General features: G+C 41.3%; 1 protein-coding gene across 1 annotated transcript in view; it reads left to right on the forward strand.

Moving 5' to 3' along the window:
• The window catches only part of Adgrg4 (adhesion G protein-coupled receptor G4), a 116,072-nt gene extending 93,085 nt beyond the window's left edge, over positions 1-22,987 (forward strand). Inside the window, 10 exon segments of the mRNA XM_051141916.1 lie at positions 12-131; positions 1,515-1,560; positions 3,128-3,231; positions 4,930-5,051; positions 6,081-6,349; positions 10,218-10,296; positions 13,273-13,553; positions 18,551-18,652; positions 20,488-20,655; positions 22,797-22,987. Coding sequence (XP_050997873.1) covers positions 12-131; positions 1,515-1,560; positions 3,128-3,231; positions 4,930-5,051; positions 6,081-6,349; positions 10,218-10,296; positions 13,273-13,553; positions 18,551-18,652; positions 20,488-20,655; positions 22,797-22,987 — 1,482 coding nt within the window.
• The last annotated feature ends 1,515 nt before the right edge of the window (positions 22,988-24,502 follow it).

Genomic DNA, 24,502 nt, shown 5'->3' on the forward strand with positions numbered 1-24,502 from the left:
TTCATCTGCAGGCTGAAACAAGCAATACCACATTAATCACATATGTTGTGAGTGCAAGCATCTCAAATATGTCTGTTCACAACTTGGCTGATCCAGTGATTATCATTCTGAAGCATATTCAAGGAGACTGGGTAATATGTCTGTTTTCATCTGGGAACCACATGACCTCAGGACCCCAGTGTGGTTTTTATGTTGAAAAAAAATGGCCAGTTTACATTCAATTCAAAGACTTCATGATGCTTTTCTATTCTAGGTGGCAAAAGTAGGTTATAACTGGGTGTTTCTAGAAACAATGCTATATACTCAAGGGATCCTGAATAGAGGGCATTCTAGCAAGACAGTGACTAAGAATAAGCAGATCTCTTAGTTGTAATAGTAAATGCCATATAATTACATTCATTTTTGTGGTTTTTTTTAAGGCAGGTTTCTTCATGTAGCCTTGGCTTCCTGGACTCATTTTGTAGAGCAGGCTGGCCTTGAACTCACTGAGATCCACCTGCCTCTGCCTGAGTGCTGGGATTACAGGCGTGTATTACTTCACCTGGCTATTTTATTCATTTTTTGAATGAGATAAACAACTTCATTGAAAATAACATTTGTATTCTTTGATTTTCCATGAAAGCATTAAAACATGAATTAATTATCAAAGGACTGAAATGATAACCATATGGAATAACATAAGGCATATATTTCTAAATGATCAAATTTAGTTTAAGTAAAAGAATGAGCTACTATTTCATTCTTTGATGTTAATATGTGTCCAGTGTGAAGTTTTAATAGCTTCCTTCATTCCTTATCTAAGAGACCATATCATATAACATATTTTCCACTAGTCTTAAAGAGAAGAGAAGGGAGACTGGGAGAGGGAATTTAAAAACCAGACTGAAAATAAAACATGTCAGTTTGGTTAAAAAAAAAAAAAAAAAAAAAAAAAAAAAAACCTCTCAATTTGGACTGGAACTATGACTCTCAGACCATTCCATTGCTTCCCAGTCTCCCAGAGAGTGCAGGAGCTAGGGAAATTTTAGAACTCTTCAACAGGCATAATGAGGAGGCAACTTAACTGTGTGTTCGTAACGGATGATCACAGCTGTGCGTCCCAAATTCCAAAGCCTCACAAAGAACAGCTGCAATACACCAGTCTCTCACTGGTTCTCCAGAGCTTCCCCCTAGGCCTCCCACCAATGGACAGATCCCAGTATTAGTATATGACACATGCTACATTGCTGTGCAATGACATGCTGTTTTCTTACTTGTAAGTCCAGAGCTAGGTGGAGTTAGACTTAAAATCAAACGATAAATGGTCCTTCCTCTCTGTCTCTCCCTGTGTGTGTGTGTGTGTGTGTGTGTGTGTGTGTGTGTGTGTGTGTGTGTGTGTGTGTATGTATGTGTTTGGATGAATGTACAGTTGTGTCTCCACTGGCTAAAAAACTTGAAAACACTTATAGGTGCTTTTTTTTGGTTTGATAACCTGTACAAGAAAAGGTACTTAGCTATAATTCTCATTTTTGCAGAATTATGATCAAGTTTACTGTGCCTTTTGGGATTTTGAAACTAACAGTAAGTATTTATAGAAGCTGACTTTGACTTTGTCACCCCCCTCCCCAATCATTTTCCCATTTGGTGGTTGAGGGAGAGGGTTGTTGTCAGCTGCTGTCCAATCAGGCACTACAGAGCACTCTGCATGACCAAGATATCCTATATGACTTTTAGGGCATGAAAATTAAGAAAACTCCTTTTGGTAAGACATTTATTATAGCATTTATAGAAATAGCTTGACTTATGGGTAAGCAAGATTGGAAAAAATGCAATTAGAAGGCCCAGTGCAGAATAACTGAACTATTTGAAGAGGGCTGAAAAGTGCTCATGTGGTGTGTAAGGTGTGCTTTCCTACAGGGACTATCACTATTTCCTTTCCCCTCCCTCTTTTATAGCAATTGAGTCCTTGGTAGGCCCTATGCCCTCTGAAGGACCCAGTTCTTTAATCATCTCATTGAGGAGATGAGACTTCATTACTCCCGAAAAGCCCTTCCTGCTTGGAGAGCTATGCATCTATCAAAGTGTTGGGTGTGATTATTCCTGCCTGGCTTCTCTTAGGTTTTATGCCTCCACTGGAGTCTGTAGCGTTAATACCAAGTGTCAGAGAATTCTCCCACACAAGCAGCGTCTCCCAGGAATGCCACAGCTAGTGGTGAGAAACATTCGTTTACCTAGGGAGCTCTGCCTGGAGACTTTCCCCATCTAGAAATCTGCGAGAAGAGAAACATTCTTTTTCTACTTAGCTCTTCAGGGAAAGAATGCTACCTCCTTCTGACAAACAGAAGCAATGTCTCATCTCCTGGCTCCCCCCCCCCCCGAAATCTGTCAGAAAAAAAAAATGGTCCTATAAAGTGACAAGCCTGTCCTCTGTGTCTTCAATAAGCACATCCCTGTGTTGATTCATGGCCATTGGCTGAAGTCCACCCAGGAGAACTTTTGTCCCTGGATCCCTACACTGTGAGTCCAGAACATCTGGAATATATGGCATTATCCTAGGAGGACAGTTCTGCTCACAATTCGATACCTGTCCTGAGATAAGTGTTCTACCACCCTGAACCAGCTCAGTAAACCAAGATCTCCAAGGCTCTAATGGGCTGTAAGGATCTTCAGACCACAATCACTTGAGCCCATTTGGTTTCTGGGTGGAATTGGCTGTTTCTAATATCACTGCTTGTCCCAAGTTGGTTAAGTGGCAGCCTTTATTCCAAAGGTCTAGGCCCTCCTAAAACTTCCAGATCAATTTCTTTGATTGGCTACTCACAAAACATGTTGTGCCACCATGGTGACGGGAATAGTTGCTCTTTATTAGAATCTACCTTAATCTGTAGAGATGTCGTACAGAAGCAGAAGTGAGTGACAATGACCATAGACTATTTACAAAGCCCGCTCTCACCCCCTGCACCGCTGACACACTCGTCAATTTGGCCTATTAAATGTAATTTAACTTTTCTGTTCAATTGTGTCTGTACCTTGCTGTCTTAACAAACAATGCTAATTATAACACACATTCGGAGGGTGCATATGATGAAAAATTAAACATTTCTGGGAAAAGCAAAATTGCTTTGAAATTCCCTTCTGTCCCCTGCAGATGGGCAAGGTGGATGGAATTCATCAGGCTGTAGAGTGAAGGAAACCACTGTAAATTACACAATCTGTCAGTGTAACCACCTCACCCACTTTGGAGTTTTAATGGTGAGTTGTCTCTTTATCACTCAATGGAATTTTGACAACTTTTACTAGGTTCAAGCTATGAATGTACTTGTAAACTAAATAGTGGAAAAATTGTATACAAGCAGAAAAAAGGTCTCTTCTCCCATGGTGTTTACCAAAATAGAGCACTGTGAAACAGGTGTTTTCTTTTTCTCTTCATACAATTTTAGATGAAAGCTGAAGAAGCTCTTGTGGAATATGCAGTGTCAGTATGTAGCCCACGTTGGCCTGGTCTTCCTGCCATAGCCTCCTAAGTGCTGATGCATAAGGGTGCACATCAACACCTGAGCTAAGCATGTTTTATATTCCCTTGAATATTTTTATCTGACACATAAAAAGCATCAATTAATAATTGTCAAATTGTAGGAATCTTATTTGGCTCACTCCCACCTGGCTAGGGCTTTAAAACAGCAGTCAAAAGCCTTGTGCACATGCACTATCTCTGTCAGCAATTAGCTTTGCAGTTTTCTTTTGTTGGGGGGGGGGCGTCTTACTTGCTTAGAACCTTTCTTCTGAGATGTGACTGATAGAAGGGAGAGATTCAGTGCTTCTCTTATCTCAATACTATTGATGCTTGGAACACATAAGTCTATGGTGTGGAAAAGAGTTCTGCACATTGGGCTCTATTCACTCAATGCCAGTAGCACCTTCCTCAGCTGTGACAACCAAAATATATTTCTAAATATTGTCAAATATCCCAGCTAATTGAGAACTCCAAGAATAGATTAGTACTTCCTAGCTTAAAAGTCTCTTCTTCTTCTTCTTCTTCTTCTTCTTCTTCTTCTTCTTCTTCTTCTTCTTCTTCTTCTTCTTCTTCTTCTTCTGCTGCTGCTGCTGCTTCTGCTTCTTCTTCCTCTTCTTTTTCACCACTACCACCATCACCAGTACCACCACCACCATCACCACCACCATCATCGTCATTATCATCATCACTTTATGTGCATTGGCATTTTGCATGTATGTATATCTGTGTGAAGGTGTTAGAAGTCCTAAAACTGGAGTTACAGTCATGTGGGTGCTGGGAATTGAACCTGAGTCCTCTGGAAAAGCAGCCAGTGCTCTTAATCACTGATCCAGCTCTCCAGGCCCAAGTCCTAACATTTAATGAGTCATAGAATCATAAACATCTAATGAAAGCCATGGATTTTCTTCTCAAACCAGTGCACTTGTATATTCAAATAGTTTTACATGACATTTCAGATCCTTGATGATCTTCAGATTCAAACATTACTGGACTGTTCCTTTAGACAAATGACCAAGTTATCTCTGAATTTTTAAGAGTTATTAAAGGTTTGAGAAAAAAGGAACATTTTTTTATGATCTGTGTAGTATTTTGGGCCACTCAGTTCAGATATTAATTCACTTTGTATCCCAAATTCAAATCCACCAGCTTGGTTATACTTTCAAGTGCTGAACATGTTAATGACAATGAAGCTAAGGCCTAAATGTTCTTTCAGTGTGGTTGATGGCTTTACATGCTGTGTACGCAGTAAGCTGTAGTAGGTCTGGACAAACTATATAAGGTTTTATCACATAGCCATCCATATAATTTGACTATATAAAAGCTATAATAGTGTTGTTATATGTCCTGGGAACCAACTGTTCATGAGCACTAGAACACTCTAAGTGCTCTGAGCTTGTTCTGATTAATATATAAAGCACTGCATATTGCAATTCTAGGATTTGTCCAGGTCTACAGTGGATGCAGTGAATGAACGAATATTAGTGATTATCACCTACACAGGATGTGGGATTTCCTCCATTTTCCTGGGAATTGCAATGGTGACATACATAGCTTTCCAGTAAGTTTCTACAACTTATCTCTGAGTAAGTTTAATTTGGTCTAAGGGATGTGTTATCATTGAAACCTTATTAAATTCATGAATATAGCACAACAGGAAGAGGTTAGACCACTAGATTCTGAATGGGCAACTTAAAAATAACACAAAATAACTATTATTAGACTATTTTAAAAAGGAGAGGCTTGCAATTAGGAGTAAAATCTATCTACCCTGATACAAGGACAGTAACAATAAAAGGAAAAGTCTAAAGTTTTATTAGAAACAAAACCAGAGGAAAATTAAGATAGTGAAAGGACAACCACAGACTAGGAGAAGATACTTGGCAGTGTGTTTGTGCAAGCATGCCTGCTTGTGTACGCCCGTGTGTGTGTGTGTGTGTGTGTGTGTGTGTGTGTGTGTGTGTGCCTACAAATTAAAAATCAAGACAGAAAATTGAAAATGGACAAAAGAACTGAATGAACACTTCACAGAAAAGGTTGTCGATGGGCATCACTAATTTGCATCCAAATGGTTAGTAAGTATAAGATCATATGGCAAGGTTATCAACATTATTACTCATCACAGAAATGCCAAGTAACAACATAATTATTTTTAAAACTGAGCTTAAGTTGAGAGGAGGAAAAGCTGGGGGAGCATGGAAGGAGTTGGAGGGGGAGATGTATGAAATTCTCAAGAATAAAAAATATTAAACAAACAACCAATTTATTTTCATTAACAATAAAACCAACCAACCAATGGACCAACCAACAAAAATGTCCAAACCCTACAATTACATGCCTGGGAACCCACAAGAACACTGAAAATTTAAAGTATCAACAGTAGAAAGTGTACACACACACACACACACACACACACACACACACACACACACCAAAAACAGAGCCACTGTAACTCTTATAAATTGCAGCAAGGGGACTTATAAGACTCTAACAAACAACTCTTGTTGTTTTACTGTATAGATAAGATGTGGCACTGCTTAATTGGAAAGGGATCCCTGCCTGGCCTAACATTTGTTTGTTTGTTTTAAAGCAAACTTCGAAAAGATTATCCTTCCAAAATCCTGATCAACCTATGCACAGCGTTACTGATGCTCAACCTAGCATTTCTGGTTAATTCCTGGCTGACGTCATTTCAGAAAGTGGGACTATGCATCACAGCTGCAGTGGCACTCCACTACTTTCTGCTCGTGTCTTTGACTTGGATGGGCCTAGAGGCAGTCCACATGTACTTTGCTCTAGTCAAAGTCTTCAACACATACATTCCAAATTATATCCTGAAATTTTGTGTAGCTGGTTGGGGTGAGTATTCTACTGTTGGGCTTGATATTCTCTCTCTCTCTCTCTCTCTCTCTCTCTCTCTCTCTCTCTCTCTCTCTCTCTGGACAGGGTTCTCTGTATAGCTTTGGCTATCCTGGACTCACTTTATGGACCAGGCTGGCCTTGAACTCACAGAAATCCACCTGCCTCTGCCTCCTGAGTGCTGGAATAAAAGGCGTGCACCATCACACCTGGCATAGCAACTGTCTTTTTAAAAATTTAGCTCCACCTTAGTCTGTTTTTCTCCTCCTCCTCATTCTTTTTCTTCCTCTTCCTACTCCTTCTCCTCTTCTTTCCTTCCTCCTCCTTCATTCTCTTTTTCTTTTTAGAAAATTTGACACTTGGTAATTTACAAAGACAGATATTCTTTCTAAGTTCTAGAAGATTGGAAGTAAAAGCTCATCGAGTCCTGTGTTATAACATGGTGGGAGGCATCCCATGGCCATGAGTGAGGGAAGGAGACAGAAATTATCCTTGTATAAGAGACCCACTGATGAAAAAACTGTGAGCCCATTTGTTGCAATAAAGCATTAATCCATCCCTGAAGGCAGGTCTTTTATCACCTAACCAACTGTTGAAGATTCCATTTCTCAATACTGTTGCAATGGGGATCAAATTTCTACCATATGAACTTGGGAGGACCTGTTCAAACTACAGCAGGCACTATTTGGCATGTTATTTCAGACCCAAGTCTTACTAGTATAGTTCAGGAATTAAGGAGTGCATCACTGGAGTTTAAATGTGCATCTCTCTTCCTGCCTATGTGGTTACGTACATTCGACAGAGTAAAGAGTTTGTGCCAGATAATTATTGAACACCCACCTTTGTCCTGTGCTGTGTAAAAATCCTGGGAGACTTTAGTTCTCCCCTCACAGAAGTCACAACAATAGATGCCAGCTGATATTCTAAGAGCTTTGCATGTGCATGTATCACGGCATCTGTATAGAGTGGGTGCTATTATTATTCTTACTGAAGACACCAGGGGGAGGGTTGTATTTGGTAAAACACACACCTAAGATTTGAACCAGGGAGCCCGTCTCCAAAGTTTGGACTTTTAATACCAATGATCTTTCTATATTGCCTCAGAAACAGGGAGGAAAGACTTCAAATTGACCCTTCCCATGCCTTTTGACTGTTGCAACCACTGTTGCCCTTGGAGGAAGGCATGGATGGGACTCAGCATGGAGTTCCTCCCTTCTCTCCCACTTTTCCTTCTCATCAGTCATTCTCAGCTCCAGTCACAGATCCTTCCTCCTTCCTTCACTCCACATCATACATGACAATGGTCCCTGCACCTTGTTTCTTGTCTCTCAGAGCATCTTGTTTTATGCTACTTCCTAAGACTCAGGGAAAGGCTAGGGATTGTACTCAGGAGCAGAAGAATCTTGAAAAGTGTCAAGTAGAATCACAAGCTAAGGACAAGCTAAGGCCAAGGTCTAACTGACTAACCAGGAGAGAAAGATACAATGAGCCATACATAGATACAGCTTATTATTGACACAGTGAATAGGGAAGGAGCTCAAATTACATATCTCTACTTCTCACCCCAAGCTCCAAAAAGAATAACACTGAAGAGAAAGGGAACAGACAACACTGTACAAAAATGGTGGGGTTCTTTATGGCTGAGGAGTCAGTTCTAAATGGAAGCTATGGGCTTTTCTACTCTACAGCTCCATTTTAAGGGGAGCAGGGTACAAAGCTTAACACCTCTGCAGCCCCAGGGGGTGATAAGAAAGTGTCTTGTGACAACTCCCCAGAGGAAAGGGGAGCTATGGTATCCCACAAGGTTCTTGAATTCTCCCATTGATGAAGGTCCATTCTGTCAAAATTCAGGTAAGCTGAGATGCAAGCCTTTGCCACTCTGGCTTATATGGACATATACAAGGACATGGGGGAGGGGTACTGCTAAGGTGCTGCAGAGGGCAAATACTAGGATCTCTGTAGATTTAGCAGTTGACCATACTAGGCCAAAGCAAACTGCTATAAAGGTTTATGCCTTTAAATGTCTAGGAAATTTAAATTAATTAAATAAATTTAAATGTATTAATTTATACGTGAATTTAAATTTATTAATTTATAATTATTTAAATTAAATTTCTAGTAAAGTAGATTTGTCTACATTTTATAAACCTAACAGCTAAGTTAGGTGCCTTATGCCTGCCATGCCAGATTCAAAAACATCCTAGGCTACCCAGTGAACTCTAGTTCAGCCAGCCTTCCAGTGTGATACTCTGCCTCAGAAACACAAATTGGAGAGTGGGGTCTGACTTTCACACAAACTCTGGTGCCCCATATTTGACCACATCCCCTGGATGGGGAGGCCTGGTGACACTCAGAGGAAGGATAGCAGGCTACCAAGAAGAGACTTGATACCCTATGAGCATATACAGGGGGAGGAAGTCCCCCTCAGTCACAGTCATAGGGGAGGGCAGTAAGGGGAAAATGGGAGGGAGGGAGGAATGGGAGGATACAAGGGATGGGATAACCATTGAGATGTAATATGAATAAATTAATAAACTATTAAAAAAGAAACACAAATCCCAAACAAACAAAAAGCAACAGAACAAGTAATAGGGATACTTGCAAGAATTCTTGTTATACTTATCTGTTTTAGGTAGGGGTGCATGAGTGTGGTGTACAAATGGAGATGAGGGGAAAGCTTGAGGGAATTCCCTCTCTCCTCCTACCATGTGGGTCCCCAGAATCAAACTCAGGCTTGGAAACAAGTGCCTTAATGTGCTGAGCCATCTTGCAAGCCCTAGTAGTTCCACATGATTTCATCCTTACTAGGAGGCCTCCTTTCCAACATGTCTTATAGCTTCCGGGGGTAATTTTTAAAGTTAGGATGGAAAATAATGGGCTTCACTGTAGTATTTCCATACTCTACACATTATACTATATTATTATTCACCCTTTTTTCCTTCTGGTAGTCCCTTCCCATCTTTCCTGCTCCCCTTCTGTTCCTCTTCTTTCCACCAGTAGACCCCTTTCTTCTTTCAGGTCCATGAAAAAACCATGTGCATGAGGGTGAGCTCAGAGCTAGGTGTGGCCTAGCTGTGTTGGAAGGGATTGATCTGTTTATCACATTTGGGGCAGTGGAGGATGCTTGCCACTGTGGGGGTTGGGATAGCTTTGGGGCACTATTTTTTAATTCCACATCCAGTGTGTGGTGTGGGTGTGTGCTCCCATTAGGAGAAATGCAAGCTTAACAATAACAAAATCAGTTCAGTTTTGCAACTGTACAGCAAATTCAGTTTGTATAACCCATGCCCACACTCCCATCATGTTTGACCATTTTAACTGAGCTGATTGCTTTATTATAGTGTGGCTAAATTGAGTGGCTGTTAACAGGTCCATCTAGTCAAAATGTCAGTGTTGAAAAGACTTGCCTGTCAAAAAAGGAAAGAAGGCTGCAGAAAAGAAGGTCTGTGCCCTTCCTCCAAGGTGACTTAGACAAAGACAAAGACATAGTGGGAACAAAGGGGCAGAATTAAAATGGAGAAAAGATGGTGGCCTATCATCTGAGAAGAAATGCTTTGTGTGGACTTGTAATCTAACGAGCTAGATGCTTTGATTGCCAAACTGAGTTTTTGGCTCTGGAGCTGTTTTAATAAGTAGTGAGCACCACCTTGAAGCCACAGGCATACTGCTTGGTTTAGCATATTGAAACACTCCTAGAAATGTTTAACTTGGAAGAATTCACAAACATTTTGCAAATAATGGGTATTTTGATATTAGCATATCTGTGTCTAATTTAAACAGTGTCTTAATGTATCAGTCCCACAGCTGTTTGCTTGGGATCCTTCCCCCTGGATTTAACAGGTTCCTTTGCCTTGCTTACCCACTTTAGGAATCCCAGCAATCACAGTGGCCATTATACTCAGTGTAAGAAAAGACCTATATGGAACTCTGAGCCCAACAACTCCATTGTAAGTACCGATATTTCTTGCTTTGGGGGTGGTGGGATTGTAGGTATAGTGGGATGCTTTTGGTCAGGCACTTAGTCTAAGCACTGGCTTAATGGGAAACACGGGGTCAGTTTTTCCATTCAAACACAGCCATGCTCACTTGTGGAATGGTTAGGTGTTTGGATTCTATACGATCATGGCTAAGTCATCTTGCATTTTAGATGCATTTCTTCTGGAAAATGGGTCTAATGTCATTTACCTGTTGCCTGATCCATGGCAAATGCAATGTAACTGGCAACCTTTTTGGATGCAAATGCTCAGACCATGGGAAAGATTTAGTGCCTAGTCTAAGGAAATACTGAGATGAGTTGGAAACCACATTCTTTCTTTTAGCAACAAGGGTCTTTCCAGAAGGAGACTGGAATTTTTCATATTGTAATAAATCGACTCTCAAGCACAGTCACAAGAACAGCTTTTGAGTCCCCTCTCTTTAGAGTCTTCATTGGAGTCGTGCAATCCTCTAGACTGCACAGTCTTTTTATTTAAATTCCCCATAGCCATTCCCTTTACCATGCCCTCTCAAAGTCACATCCACTTTGGCTTCCTTGTCCTGCTGCACTGGGATCAAGTGAAGGAGGCCCTGTATCTAACACGCCTCTGTCTTTCCTATTGAGATGGCAGTTGCCGGAGGGTCTAAGTGGCAGCGCCCTCTGCAGTAGATGCTTTCTAACTAAAATCCCTTGCTCTCCCTCACTCTCTTCTCTAATCTCTTGTCCTCAGCTCTGTCCTCTCTCGTTGCCTGTTCTGTGATTTAAAAGGTCCCAGTATCTGTCTCATAGTGATTCTTCTTCAAAGATCAAAAGCAAAAGCAAAACCAAAACAAAATCAACTCTGCGCCCTCGCCCCTCACAAAGAGCTTTTTATATGTGGATTTGTTAGTGAGAGACAGATAGCTCTAAGAGTTTTGTTTTGTAAATAATTATGCTTTCAAAGGTAATTCACCACAGGGCACAAAACCCAAAAGTACAAAGGGTACAGGCTGGAAAGTAAGCCTCTTCCCACTGCCCAGCTAGGAAGTGTTTCTCCTTTCAGGTAACTCCTATTACCAATAGACAGACATGTAGCTATTTCTTTGCACACAGTTTTTGACTTGCTTGTTTTATTTTAAATGATATCTTCTTATTATTACTTTTTATTTGGGGATTGAGTCTTATGTATAGCTCAGGATGTTCTGGAAGTTGGTATGTTGCCCAGGCTGACTTCGAACTCAGTAATACTCCTGTCTCAGCTTCCCAGATTAGTGATATTACAAGCCCGAGGCATGACAGCCAGATAGTGATTTTATTTTTGACACATTATTGTACTTATTTGTGGAATACAGCAAAAATATTTGAATATGTATTTATGTTGCATTATGGTCAAATCGAGGTAGTTAGCGTATCTATTATCTAAAAAATGTATCATTTCTTTGTGGTGACAACATTCAAACTCCTTCCCTTCTCAGTAATCTGAAATATACAATACAATATGGTTTACCATAGCCACCACACTGTGCAGTAGAACACAGACACATATCCTTGCTGTCTGCTGAAGCTCTGTACCCTCCCTCCTATTCTTCCTAGGCTCTGATGGCTGCTTACCTGCTCTCCCATTCTTTGTGATCAACATTAACAATTCCTTTAGATTGATTTATTTTATGCTGGTGAGCATTTTGCATGCATGTGTGTATTGCACCATGTGCATGCCTCGTGCTAAGGGAGTCAGAAGAAGGTATCCAGTTCTCTAGAGTTTGAGGTTTAGATGATTGTGAGCCACCATGTGTGCACTAGGAATCAAACCCAGGTCCTCTGCAGGAGCAACAAGTGCTCTTAATTTGAACCATCTCTCCAGCCCCATGGTCCACTTTTTTGCGTGTGTTGACCTCTCAAACACTTTGTGCATGCTATTTTGTATACTGGTATTTTCACTGAGATCATCTGTATTCCAAAATATGGTGCTGCCTCATTTTGAGAGGGTTCTATAGTTTTGTTTGAGTCTGAAAATGATAGACCGAGACTCCTAAGTATGAGACTCTATTAGGGAAACTAAATGGTTTTTTTTAATCCTTACCCTCCTAATTCACATTCAAACACACACACACACACACACACACACACACACACACACACACACACACACACACACACACACGACATGTACCAATGTGGACAACATGTCCCAAAGGAATGTTTCTGGATTCAGAAAGAAATTCCAGCTAATTAGACACACAGTTGACTTAGTCAAGCTTGTCTGCCTACAAAACTCAGAAGTAATGCATCTCATAGTGAGAAATGTTGTTCAGTGAAGCATCTGCTCTCAGGAACCCCTATACATCTCTTCTTTAATAGCAACTGTAGAGCTGTTAAGCCATCCGGGAGTCACTGCTGCCTTTTGTGGTCCAAATGTATCATATTTTAAAGCAGTACAACGAGAGGAGAGCCATCTTCTTTTTGTTGCATTTTCATTAACTCTGATCATCTCCTCATTGTTTGATATCACATTCAGGAATGTTCTGGCTCAGTCCTGTCCTTTTGCTGTGATATTTCTCATGCAAAGCAGAATTCATCTTGCAAATAAAAGCTCTAGTTTAAGGTGTGTGCAGGGTGGGGAGGAGAGCTTCTTTGGGGAAAAATACATAATTTGTTTTTCCTTTGTTGAAGAATAGAATAGTTTCTTGGAGAAATTTACCGAGGTTGCTGTATCTGTATCATGTAGGACTCAAACTCCCATTGGAAGGCATCCAGAACTAGGGCTCAGGAGAGTAAGTTTAAGCCCAATTCTGCCTCCAGGGGGCGTGAGTGAACACCATTGTCTTGCCTTACCTCTCTGAGTCTAGACGTCTTTAGTTTCAATGACGCTTTAGTTTCAATGACGCTGACCATGTGATCTTAGAGTGTCCAGAAAGCAGTAGTTTATGTTTATGGCTCACAATAGTCTTCTCTTCCTTGCTCTATACAGTTGCTGGATTAAAGATGATTGCATCTTTTACATCTCAGTGGTGGCTTACTTTTGCCTCATATTTCTCACGAACCTCTCCATGTTCTGCACTGTGCTCTTTCAATTGACGTCAGTGAAATCCCAAAGCCAGAAGACACGCAAGAAGATGATCCTGAATGACCTCAAAGGCACAATCAGTCTGACATTCTTACTTGGCCTCACCTGGGGCTTTGCCTTTTTTGCCTGGGGACCTGTGAGGATCTTTTTCATGTATCTTTTTGCCATTTGTAACACTTTGCAAGGTAACCACTGTACGTTGGCTCTTTCTGCGGCTTAGCTAGACCCCCTGTAAAGCAAAATTTGTTGTTTTGGAAAATAATCGCACATGTCAGAATTTAAAGGAGAGAAAATAAATGGCAGGAAATCCTTACGTCCTGAGGGTCAACAAGGGGCCTATGGGAATACTAGATAGATGTTAGCCTTCATTAAGTGGATACACAGCTCTTTTACTCAAGGGTGGAGGGAGCACTTCAAATAAGGTGGCACAACTCTTTCTGGTTGGTGGTGTCTGCATCCACAAGGTTTCTACAGCACTCATGGCATCAACAGTGTGTTTGTTGATAAACAGATTCATGCTTGTGTTGAAATGTTGAAGCACATGGTCTAGTTGAATATAGCAATTACTAGACAGTAGAGACATTACATTTTTAACTCTCCAGGTTCCATTTGCATCATATGTCTTAATATTTTATTAAACCACCAGGCTAGAAAATTGAAGAGTCACACAGCTGCTTAAATGCAAAGGGCTGGGACCAAAGTTCTGAATAGAATATGTGAAAACATAAAATATGCTGTTTTTTTCCTTCTGTGTGCTGTTTGCTCTGTGTGTGTGTGTGTGTGTGTGTGTGAGAGAGAGAGAGAGAGAGAGAGAGAGAGAGAGAGAGAGAGAGAGAGAGAGAGAGAGAGAGACAGAGAGAGAGAGAGAGAGAGAGAGAGATGAGACGGAGGAGAGAGAGAGAGAGAGAGAGAGGCAGAGCACATTTACAGGCTGACCTCTTCTAGTAATTAATTCTTTATTCCTTTGAGACAAGGTTTCTTACTGAACTTGAAGGTAAGTTGACAGCCAGCAAGCTCCACCAATTCCCTTGCCTCCATCCCACATAGCACTGGGGTTACACGCATCATTGCCATTCTAGCTTTTAATACGATGCTAAAGATTGGAAAACAGAGTCTCATGCTTGTACAGCAAGTACTCTTATTTGCTAAGCTGTCTCCCCAGCCACTTCTGTGCCTTTTGATTGCATCTGGTAGATGAACGCCTTAGCAGCTCTTTCGCATACTTCTTACTCAGTGCCTTTTGTGGCTGCTGACACTTGATGACGGAGGCTGATGACTGAGGGAATGGCTCTACAGTGGACAAAGCCACCTGGCTCATACTGAAGTGCTCTTAACTTGATATTCTAGCATGTCACAAGAGCTACCAACCTTGGTAGAGAGTGCTCATAGAAGTGGATCGGGGTCCTATACACACTTCCTTCTCAGTGCTAACTCCAGGATGCTCTCTGGCTAACAAATCTGAGGAGAAATTTGTCCAGAGTATTAAAAGTGGAGTTGAATGAAGACTGTAAAGTCAGTTGGAACTTGAAAAGAAGGAGTTGCTTGTGAACTAACCAGTGCTCCATCCCTTGGCATAGGGGAAAAGAGTTTGCAGAATTTAATCAGTTATTCTCTTGAAGATGAAAGCAAGAGTCCCATAGAACCAATGTGAAGAGAGGCATGCTATCTGTCAGACATGGGTTTTGCCAAGCAAACGTTACTAGTCCTGCTTATAATGTAGAGTGTGCTGTCATGTAGCAAGGGTGTTTTCAAGATTCTAAATGTCTAAGTCAAGTTACACACACACACACACACACACACACACACACACACACACACTCTGAAATGAAACAGGTGAACAAACTAGCAATTTGAATGGCAAATGGTCAACTTGTAGCCATGACTGAACGGCAGATGTCCTGTGATTAGGTAAGGAAAAAAATTAAGCTTCTGATGTGTGTTTGTGAAGGAGGGGGTACACTCCTAGAAATGCAGGTGGCAAAAACAAAACAAACCACCTGACATCTTCCCTTTTGCTTAGCTTATAGTGAATAAGCAGATCAATGTATGGTGGGAAAGGGAGAGAAAAAGCTGCCAGGGCTTGAAGAGGGAGAGCTGGCAGGCAGCTCATTGGAATTTACACAATAACTTTTAAGTATGAAAACTCACAAACGTGTGTGCAAGAGATCAGAGCAGCAGCAGCAATAGGTGCTCACTCTTCGTCGTTGTCACTGTTGTTTCTTTCTTTTTAAAAAAGATTTATTTATTTATTTGACATGAGTGCTCTATCTGCATGTACACCTGCATGTCAGAAGAAAGCATTAGATCCCAGTATAGATGGTTGTGAGCCACCATGTGGTTGCCAGGAATTGAACTCAGGACCTCTGTAAGAACAGACAGTGCTCCTAACCACTGAGCTATCTTTCCAGCCCCCACTGTTGTTTCTTGTTCATGCTGTAGCCAGAGTTCTCAGCTCTGAGGCTGAGGCTTGCTCCCCTCAGGTTGCTGCACTGCCTTCCAGGCGGCTGTTGCCCAGAAAGAGACAAGACTACTGAATTCATCACTGTGGCTGTTTGCTTCCACATCGTGAGAAAGCCCTTCGGGGAGTAAATGAGACAGGCCTCCAGATTGCTGCCTCCCACCTGGAATCACAGAGTCTCAGGGCTGGGACCAGGGAACCAAGATCTTGCCAATCCAACTATCCATTAAGCGACAGAAAGTTCCTTGGCTCTTCCTGAAACTTCCCAGGGACCAAAAGCTCAGCATTCCATGAAGCAGAGCGTTCAACTTCGGATCCTCTTGGATTTTTAGTCCCATCTTCTTCCTTGGACAGAAAAATAGTGCAATGGTTAAGACCATGAGCTCTATAGTCAGACATCCCCTTCTCAGTGCTGATGTGGCCAACTCAAGAGGAACTCTGTGACCTGGGAAAAGTTTATTAAGCACCATAGATTCCAAAGCCTCTCACCTGTAAACATGAGAACAGCAACACGATACCTAGCACACGGCCATTGTTAGTAAGCACTAACTGTGATTTGTTAGTACGTGATGATTCTGATGCCTCCTTCCATCACTCCTAGTTGTGACCTGGCCAGCACACAGAGTAAGCATAATTTATCTTCTTCGTGACAGCACTGTGAGATCTCTGACTCATGCCATCATGTCTCCTCCGCGTGTATTACTTGCCACAAGTAGTATTTCCTTATCTGGATACAGAAGCCCAGATTTGCTTGTGTCCATCATCATGCTACTTGCCTCTCCTTTTGACTATTGCTGTCTGTCAGCATCCATTTGAAACAAAGACGCCCTCTGCTCCCTCGAACTGGTGGGCAATATAATCAAAGCAGGGCACATTTCAGCAGATTACAGCTTGCCTCAATCCAAGATTCTTGACTTTGTGGTGGACCTCACGGCACAGACCTGCAATCACAACTACTTCGAAGGATAAAGTGGGAGAATTGCAATTTCAAAGCCACCACCCTGGAAACTTAGTGAGATCTTGCTTCTAAATAAAATAAACGGATAAACAAACAAACAAACAAACAAACAAACAAACAAACAAATCGGGCTGGGTTTATAGTTCAGTGGTAGAACATTTTCTGAGCACATGTAAAGACTTATGCTCAATCCCCAATACTACACACACACACACACACACACACACACACACACACACACACACACACAATTACTTTCACTAAGGCAGTGGCTGTTATAAACTTTGAAGTTACCTACCCTTCTGACTTGTGTTCAGTTTGCAATGACTACTATAAATAATTTTACCAGCAGGACAATTTGCCAATGTGGAGGCAAGTTGAACTCTTTTTAGAGAACAAAGATTTCCTAATAGCACTTGAACCAAAATATATATATATTTTTTTGAGGTCCAAAGAGGTATTACTAAGGTTATAGACGACGATGAGAATTTATGTGTCAAATGCCTGGAAGTTCAAGTCTACAACTGTCCATTCTATTCAGCTGTGACACACAGTCCTGGAGGCAAAGGGGAAGGTGATATGAAGATTAAAAGGAGACAGAAGTCAGACCTTCAAAGACTTGACAACTGGAAGATAAGATGGTCAATATGCAGAGAATTAGCTGGCCAAGTAATGCACATATTATATGAAGCAAAATATTATGGCACCTCAGAAGTGGAAATGGTGCTTTTCAAGTTGAAGTATCTGCAAGGGCTTTGTGGATAATGATTTTGAGCATGGACTATAAATAAAAGTCATAGTATTGACAAGAATTACTTCTGCCAATTCCACCCCCATCTTGAAGAAATCCAATTAGTCCTCCAGGGAATTTTCAGTCAAGACCATCTTAAGTCCTCCTTTCATTTCCTCAGGGGCTATTTTATAGGATAAAGATGAAAAATGTCTCACATTTGACAACTGATACCTCCAGCACTTCCCTCTCACTTGCCAGACAAAGTCAGAGATAGGCATGCTTTGCACACGTTTCAGTTATGCCAAAGAGCAAGTACATCAGCTATTTATGTCTGTGTAGCCCCCTACCCCCTAAATCCAGCAGCTTAATACTGCATACGTTTCTAACTTTAACTATGGGTCTGATCCAGAATCAAGGCACAACTTAACTATATAATTGTAACTTAACTATATAATTGTGGCTCAGAGACTGTCATGAATTTGGAGTCATGCTGTCTGCTGGTCCTGTTCAGGACAGAGGTATCTGCTTCCTAGAATACCCAGTCACATAGCTGGGACCTACCATGTGCGTATCTGCATAGGAATGCCAAGATATTGTCAAGACAAAATACTTGTTTTCCTAGAGAGTGAGTGGATGCAAGGGTATGTCTTTTATAGCCTGATGAAATGACACACCATGACTTCTGCTACATGTCATTGCTATGTGAGAGGATGCTGCATGTCAAGGCCATGAATGTCAGTACATGAAGATGAGAATCATTGAGCACTGTCTCTGAGGCTGGGTACCTAGTAGCCCTTGTATCTCATGCTATAGGATGGATGGCAGCCTAGGGGAAAACAGTGGTAGGCATGGAATCTTAATGCTGAGTTTGTGTTATTGCTGCCTTTGGGGAAGCTATAAAGAAATTGGAAAGACATTACTGCCCCGAGATTCACTGGAAGCAGCATTGATGGGGACAAGAATAGGCCTGAATCAGATTAGTGCTAACTGGTGAAGGTAGGTGAAAAGACTGATCTCGTTCTCTCCGGCTTAGGGTTCCTCATTTTTGTGTTTTACTGTGTGATGAAGGAGAGTGTGCGGGAGCAGTGGCACGTGCACCTTCAATGCAGGTGGTTTCAGCTGGATGACCTCTCAGGTAAGATGCCATCCTAGGTGAGCTTTTACACTATACACATTTTACAAAACTGATCACATGAGCCTGTCTCATAATGAGGCTGCTTCCATGGCATGAAAAGGACACAAAGGTGAAGGAAGTCAAGGGAAGACTGTGGCTTGGGTCATAATTTTAACCCAGTACAACTTTCATTTGGGGCCCTGGCTTTCTTGCATTGCTTGTCATCTTGTCTGTGCTTCCGTTAGAAGAATATTGGTCGAGTTACTTAGTGTGTTTCAGGAACTGGGCTGTGGCACCTTTTGGCCAGTAGCCACCAGTCGGTGGAGTGAATGTGAGAAGAAAGAAGTGGTGACTGGTGGAGTGAATGTGTCAGCGTTTCTATGACGCTTCACAAGTGAGCTGCCTGGGTGACTCTTCCTATAGGACTCTGCCAAGTGGGAGATGTAGTGGCCTCTAGTGATGCCTCTCTCAACACTGTCCCATTCCTTGAGGACATCTCCAGTGGAGGCAAACTGGTATTCTCTTTCCCCTCTTTTTTCTTTTTTTTTAATTCTTCTTTTATATAACACAGCCAACCACAGCTTCTCCTACTTCCACTCTCCCAGTACCCCACCACCACCCTTCTCCCCTAGATCCACTGCTCCTCCATATCCGTTCAGAAAAAAAAGCAGGCCTTCCAGTGATATCAACCAAACAGGGCATGTCTCAATAGCAATAACACTAGGCACAAACCCATATATCAATGCTGGACGAGGAACCCAGTAAGAGGAAAAAGGTCCCAAGAGCAGGTAAAAGAGTCAGAGACACCATCACTCCCACTGTTAGGTGTCCTACAAACACCCCAAGGTAAAGAGCCACAGCCTGTTTGCATAGAACCTAGCACAGCCCCATGCAGGCTCAATATTGGCTGCTTCAGTCTCTGTGAGCCTCTATGAGTCAATGCTTAGTTGATTCTGTGGTCCACGTTCTCCTTGTCCTTGACCCCTTTAGCTCCAATAATCCTTCCTCCCCAACTTCTGTGATTTCCACAAGTTCTGCCTGATGCTTAGGTGTGGGTCTTTGCATCTGCTACCTCAGTTGACCAAAGACACCTCTCTGTTGATGATTGAGCAAGACAACAATCTAAGAAAGAAACTCAAAGCAATTTTATTAAAAACAGGGACAAGACAAGGCTGCCCACTCTCTCCATATCTATTCAATATAGTATTGGAAGTTCTAGCTAGAGCAGTAAGACATCTGAAGAAGATCAAGGGGATACAAATTTAAAAAAGAAGATGTCACAGTATTGTTATTTGCAGATGATATGATAGTATATATAAGTGACCCCCCCCAAATTCTACCAGGGAACTCCTATAGCTGATAAACACCTCTGATAATGTGGCTGCATCCAATATTAACTCAAACAAATCAATATCCCTCCTATATACAAATAACAAATGGGATGAGAAAGAACAGTATCTTTCACAGTAGCCTTAAAAACATGAAATACATTGGTATAATTCTAACCAAGCAAGTGAAAAACTTGTATGAAAGAACTTCAAATCTTTGAAGAAAGACATCGAAGAAGATACCAGAAGATGGTGTACCAGTGACCTTCAAGTTCTTATGCTCTAGGGAAAGCAGACATCTTTGGTAAGTGCATTGTATTTCCACATGTCACACACCACAGGATAAATTTACTTTGTACAACTTCATGGAAAAACTGACTCCCAGAATAAACAGGCATTAAGCATTGGACTTTACAATTTAGAGGGATTAGTGGAGGAAGTATAATTACTATATCACAGTCTCGCCCATTTTAAGTATAGCATTTGATCAAGTTTACATGTTTAACTTTTTTTCTGGTGTCATTTCAGATGGGAGAAGCAGGTTTGGGTTAAAGGTTAGGCATAAACAGAAGAGACTGAAGAGAATCCGTGAACCCAAATTATTGACACCATCAATCAAGTCAACAACAACCAATTCCACTTTCAAATCCATAAGATCTATACCTAGTACTCCTTCAGAAATAAACTTCTCAAACGGTAAAGCATGACACTGTTGTTTGCATTTGTATTCCAGTGGTACTCAATAACATGAAACTATATGCTGAATATTAAATAATACTACTTTCTAAAAACAAATACATATTTCATATATGATATAACTAATATTTACTACATTATATGATATATAACATAATATAGTACCTATGATAGATATCCAGGTAAGCACTAAATCTAATCTATATTGTAACTGTATGCAGATTTGTCATTTTATAGATATATGAAGCTATATATGTGAACTAATTCTTTTTTAAAAGATTATTTATTGTGTATAATACATAATTATTCATTTATTTATTATAGATACAGCATTCTGCCTGCACATACACATGCACGCCAGGAGAGGGCACCAGATCCCATTATAGATGGTTGTGAGCCACCATGTGGTTTCTGGAAATTGAACTCAGAACCTTTGGAAGAACATCCAGTGCCCTTAACCTCTGAGCCATCTCTGCAGCTCTCCCTAATTCTTAGCTGAGAAAGCACATATAGACTGGTGGGCTGTTAGACCAATAGAAAACAGAATGTTTAAACCCTCAAAGTCCCAGACTGTTGGAACCAGAAAGAACCCTAGACATACTCTAGTTCAATTTTCTCAACTTATGTAGAGAGACCCTCAGTCATGGTAAAGGTGCCTACGGATAGTCACTAAGACATAGGCAGCAGATGGAGTCAGAAATCAGAGCTTGCAGATTTCCTGGCTACGGCATCCTACCATGAACACTCCTCGAGTTGCTGCCACAGGAACTGTCGTACTTGTAGGCAGAGACAGGGGTTTAGCTGAAGATACAGTATTAGGAGGGAAATTGCAGGGAAAGGATGGATCTCCAATTAAAAATGTAAAGTTTTCTCAACATAAGGAAAAAACAACAAAGGGACAGTAAAAAATGATTGAGAATTTTTGAAAACTATAAGTTTAAAGGTGGGTGTAGTGGCAAGTGCTATCATTCCAGACCTTAGGAGACTTACAGAAGGATTGTCCAGGATTTGAGACTAGCCTGGGCTGCGTAATGAGGCCCTATCTAAAGAGAGAGAGAGAGAGCAAGAGAGAGAGAGAGAAAGCAAAACCCTTAAGTTGATGCTGTGATGACCACATTCTGTTCTACTTGGACCATGATGCAAGACCAAACGAAGCTGCAGCTTCACATATAGACAGCTTAGCTTTGATAGCTTAACTGTGGGCAGCCTGACACTTCTCAGTGCTAATTGCAGTTCTCTCTCTCTCTCTCTCTCTCTCTCTCTCTCTCTCTCTCTCTCTCTCTCTCTCTCTCTCTTCTAGTTTTTATTACACTGACTCTAAAAATGCATTTTATTTTCCAGGCGTAAAACTGATTTAGCCACCAAGTGCTATGTTCAAAAGGGCTTTGTCTTGAGATCAGGCTGTGTCCTTAACTCTGTGACCTGTGCTTAGAGCTTCATTCTTTCCATCCTTAATAGGTATAACTGAACCAGCTAGCTGTAGGTCTGTGTGACCAGACAGGACTGGTTGAACCACACTATATAATCTTAGTCTCCTTCATTGTATGGGAAAGTTAATGGTATCCATGAAAACAATCTTTCCCTAGCCACTGCTACCCATCCCACTACGGCCAGCTAACCACAGATGTTCATTGCTCTTCTTGGAGGCCCTGAATGTCAGAGTATAAAGAATGCCTGAGTTGTGGAATCTCTTTAGGAGCTAATAGTTGGGGCTGATGGGGAAAGATCAGTTTTGCAAAATGGTATCCTTGCTGTCTCAGGTATATCTTAGTTCATTAGCAATATGTATCCCAAGTGTACATGTGTTTTTCTTCAGAGAAAGCAGTAGCAAATTCATATTGGAAAATCTTAACACTCTTGTGCCAAGCACTATTCCAGGAGAACCAAGAGACCCAAAGACCTGTTGCAGAGTGCACCTAGATTATGGCTATAGCTCTGCAGGGAGTACTTGTGTACTTGTTGCCCAGGCACTGTTGTCAGCATGAGTTCATCTCCCTCAAAGTTACGTTAACAGTATATTTTCCACAACGTTCACTTTTTTCCTACGTATTCATCACAACATTCCATGAAGTTTTTAGGTTTCTTTCTTGTGCAAAAGTCCTTCAGGACCCCAGTTTAAACATTCTTTGTTTTTTATGCAGGTGACTTTGATGACAGGTCTTATGCTTTCTCTTCCTCGAGTTGTGAAGCTGAGCCTACTTGTATAAGAAGAGCATTGACTACAGAAGTCAAAACAAATTCCATTCCGAAGCGAAGATCATTTTCCATAAATATCAACAGAGATGCTCACCTGATTCCCAGCCCTGGATTTGGGGAAATGTTCAATTTGTGAAGCAAATCTTCCTCTACCTTGTATTCTAAAGATTGTTTTGAGAGAGGCAGGATGAAATCATATTTAGTAAATATTAACCTTGGAATGCTTTTCCTCGTCAGTACTTTTTTTATTTAAAAACATTATTAAATACATTGTGATAGAAAAAAAGACAATGAAGAAAAAGACAATCCTTTTCAGCTTTATTCATTCATTATTTTTTATGAGTATGAGTGTGTATATACTTGAATGGATGTGGGCCACGTGGATACAGCCCTTAGAGGCCAGAAGATGGCTTCCGATCCATCAAGATTGGAGTTGCAGGTGGTTGTGAGCCACCTTGAGGGTGCTGTGTATTGAACCTGGGTCCTGTGCTGAGTCACCTCTCCTGCCCCAGTGTTTTGTTTTGTTTCGTTTTTCAAAGAGATTGAAGCCTATGAACAATGCATTAAGGGAGAAATGTCCATTACTTTGGAGATCTTTGTTTAAAAAACGTTGTATGTCTTAAATAATCAAGCAGACCAAAAAGAAAAAAGAAAAAAAATGAAAGCAAGACCAAAGTCTTTATTGCTCTGCCCTGAGAAGCAAGCAATTGTAAGTGAACAAAGTTTCAGGATCCCTAGCTATCTGGATAGCCTCAGAAATAGGCAGGAAAGCCACAAGGTCAGAGCTTCTGAAAAAAAAAAATAACAAACAAACCCCTGCCTTGTTTGTCTGTTGAAAAAACAAAACAAATCAAACCTCGAAAAACTAAAATCTCCAGCATTCAAGTCTTCCTTTTGATTGTAGCCCTTTATTTAACCATGTTGTGTGGAAAGGTGAATTGTCTACTCACACAGGCACACATTCCATGGTGGATACTGTTTCTCAGCCAAGACAGGTCCCCAGGTTTCGCAAACAGTGTCTTGATGAGTGTAACAGAAGAGAAATAAACTGAAGCTGTTGGCTCTCCATAGAAGGGAAGGGTAGTTTAGGACAAGTATAATGGAAGGATCTGGGACAGAGAAAAACCATCTGAAGATGACAAAATGAGCAAAGAAAAGTGAAGTCCCATGGATTTGTGTTCTATGGCTAAGCAGGGGGAGAGACTTTTGTATTTGTTTGAGATAGGTTGCCCATCTCTGTCTCTGTCTGTGTTTCTGTCTGTGTCTCTGTTTCTATATCTGTCTGTCTCTGTCTCTGTTTTTGTCTCTCTCTGTCTCTGTCTGGGTCTTTGTCTCTCTCTCTCTCTCTCTCTCTCTCTCTCTCTCTCTCTCTCTCTCTGTCTGTCTCTCTCTGTCTCTCGGTCTTTGTCTCTCTGTCTCTGTCTGGGTCTCTCTCCTTCTCCCTCTCCCCTCCCGCTCTCTCTCTCTCTCTCTCTCTCTCTCTCTCTCTCTCTCTCTGTGTGTGTGTGTGTGTGTGTGTGTGTCTGATGCTTCTCAGATTAGCCCTCATGGTCTGTAACTGCTAATTTCATCCACTGGTGGTACAGGCCTTTAATCCCAGCACTCAGGAGGCAGAGACAGTCGGATCTCTGAATTGGAGGCCAGCCTGGTC

This window comes from Acomys russatus, chromosome X, assembly GCF_903995435.1.
Source record: "Acomys russatus chromosome X, mAcoRus1.1, whole genome shotgun sequence".
Taxonomy (NCBI): Eukaryota; Metazoa; Chordata; class Mammalia; order Rodentia; family Muridae; genus Acomys; species Acomys russatus.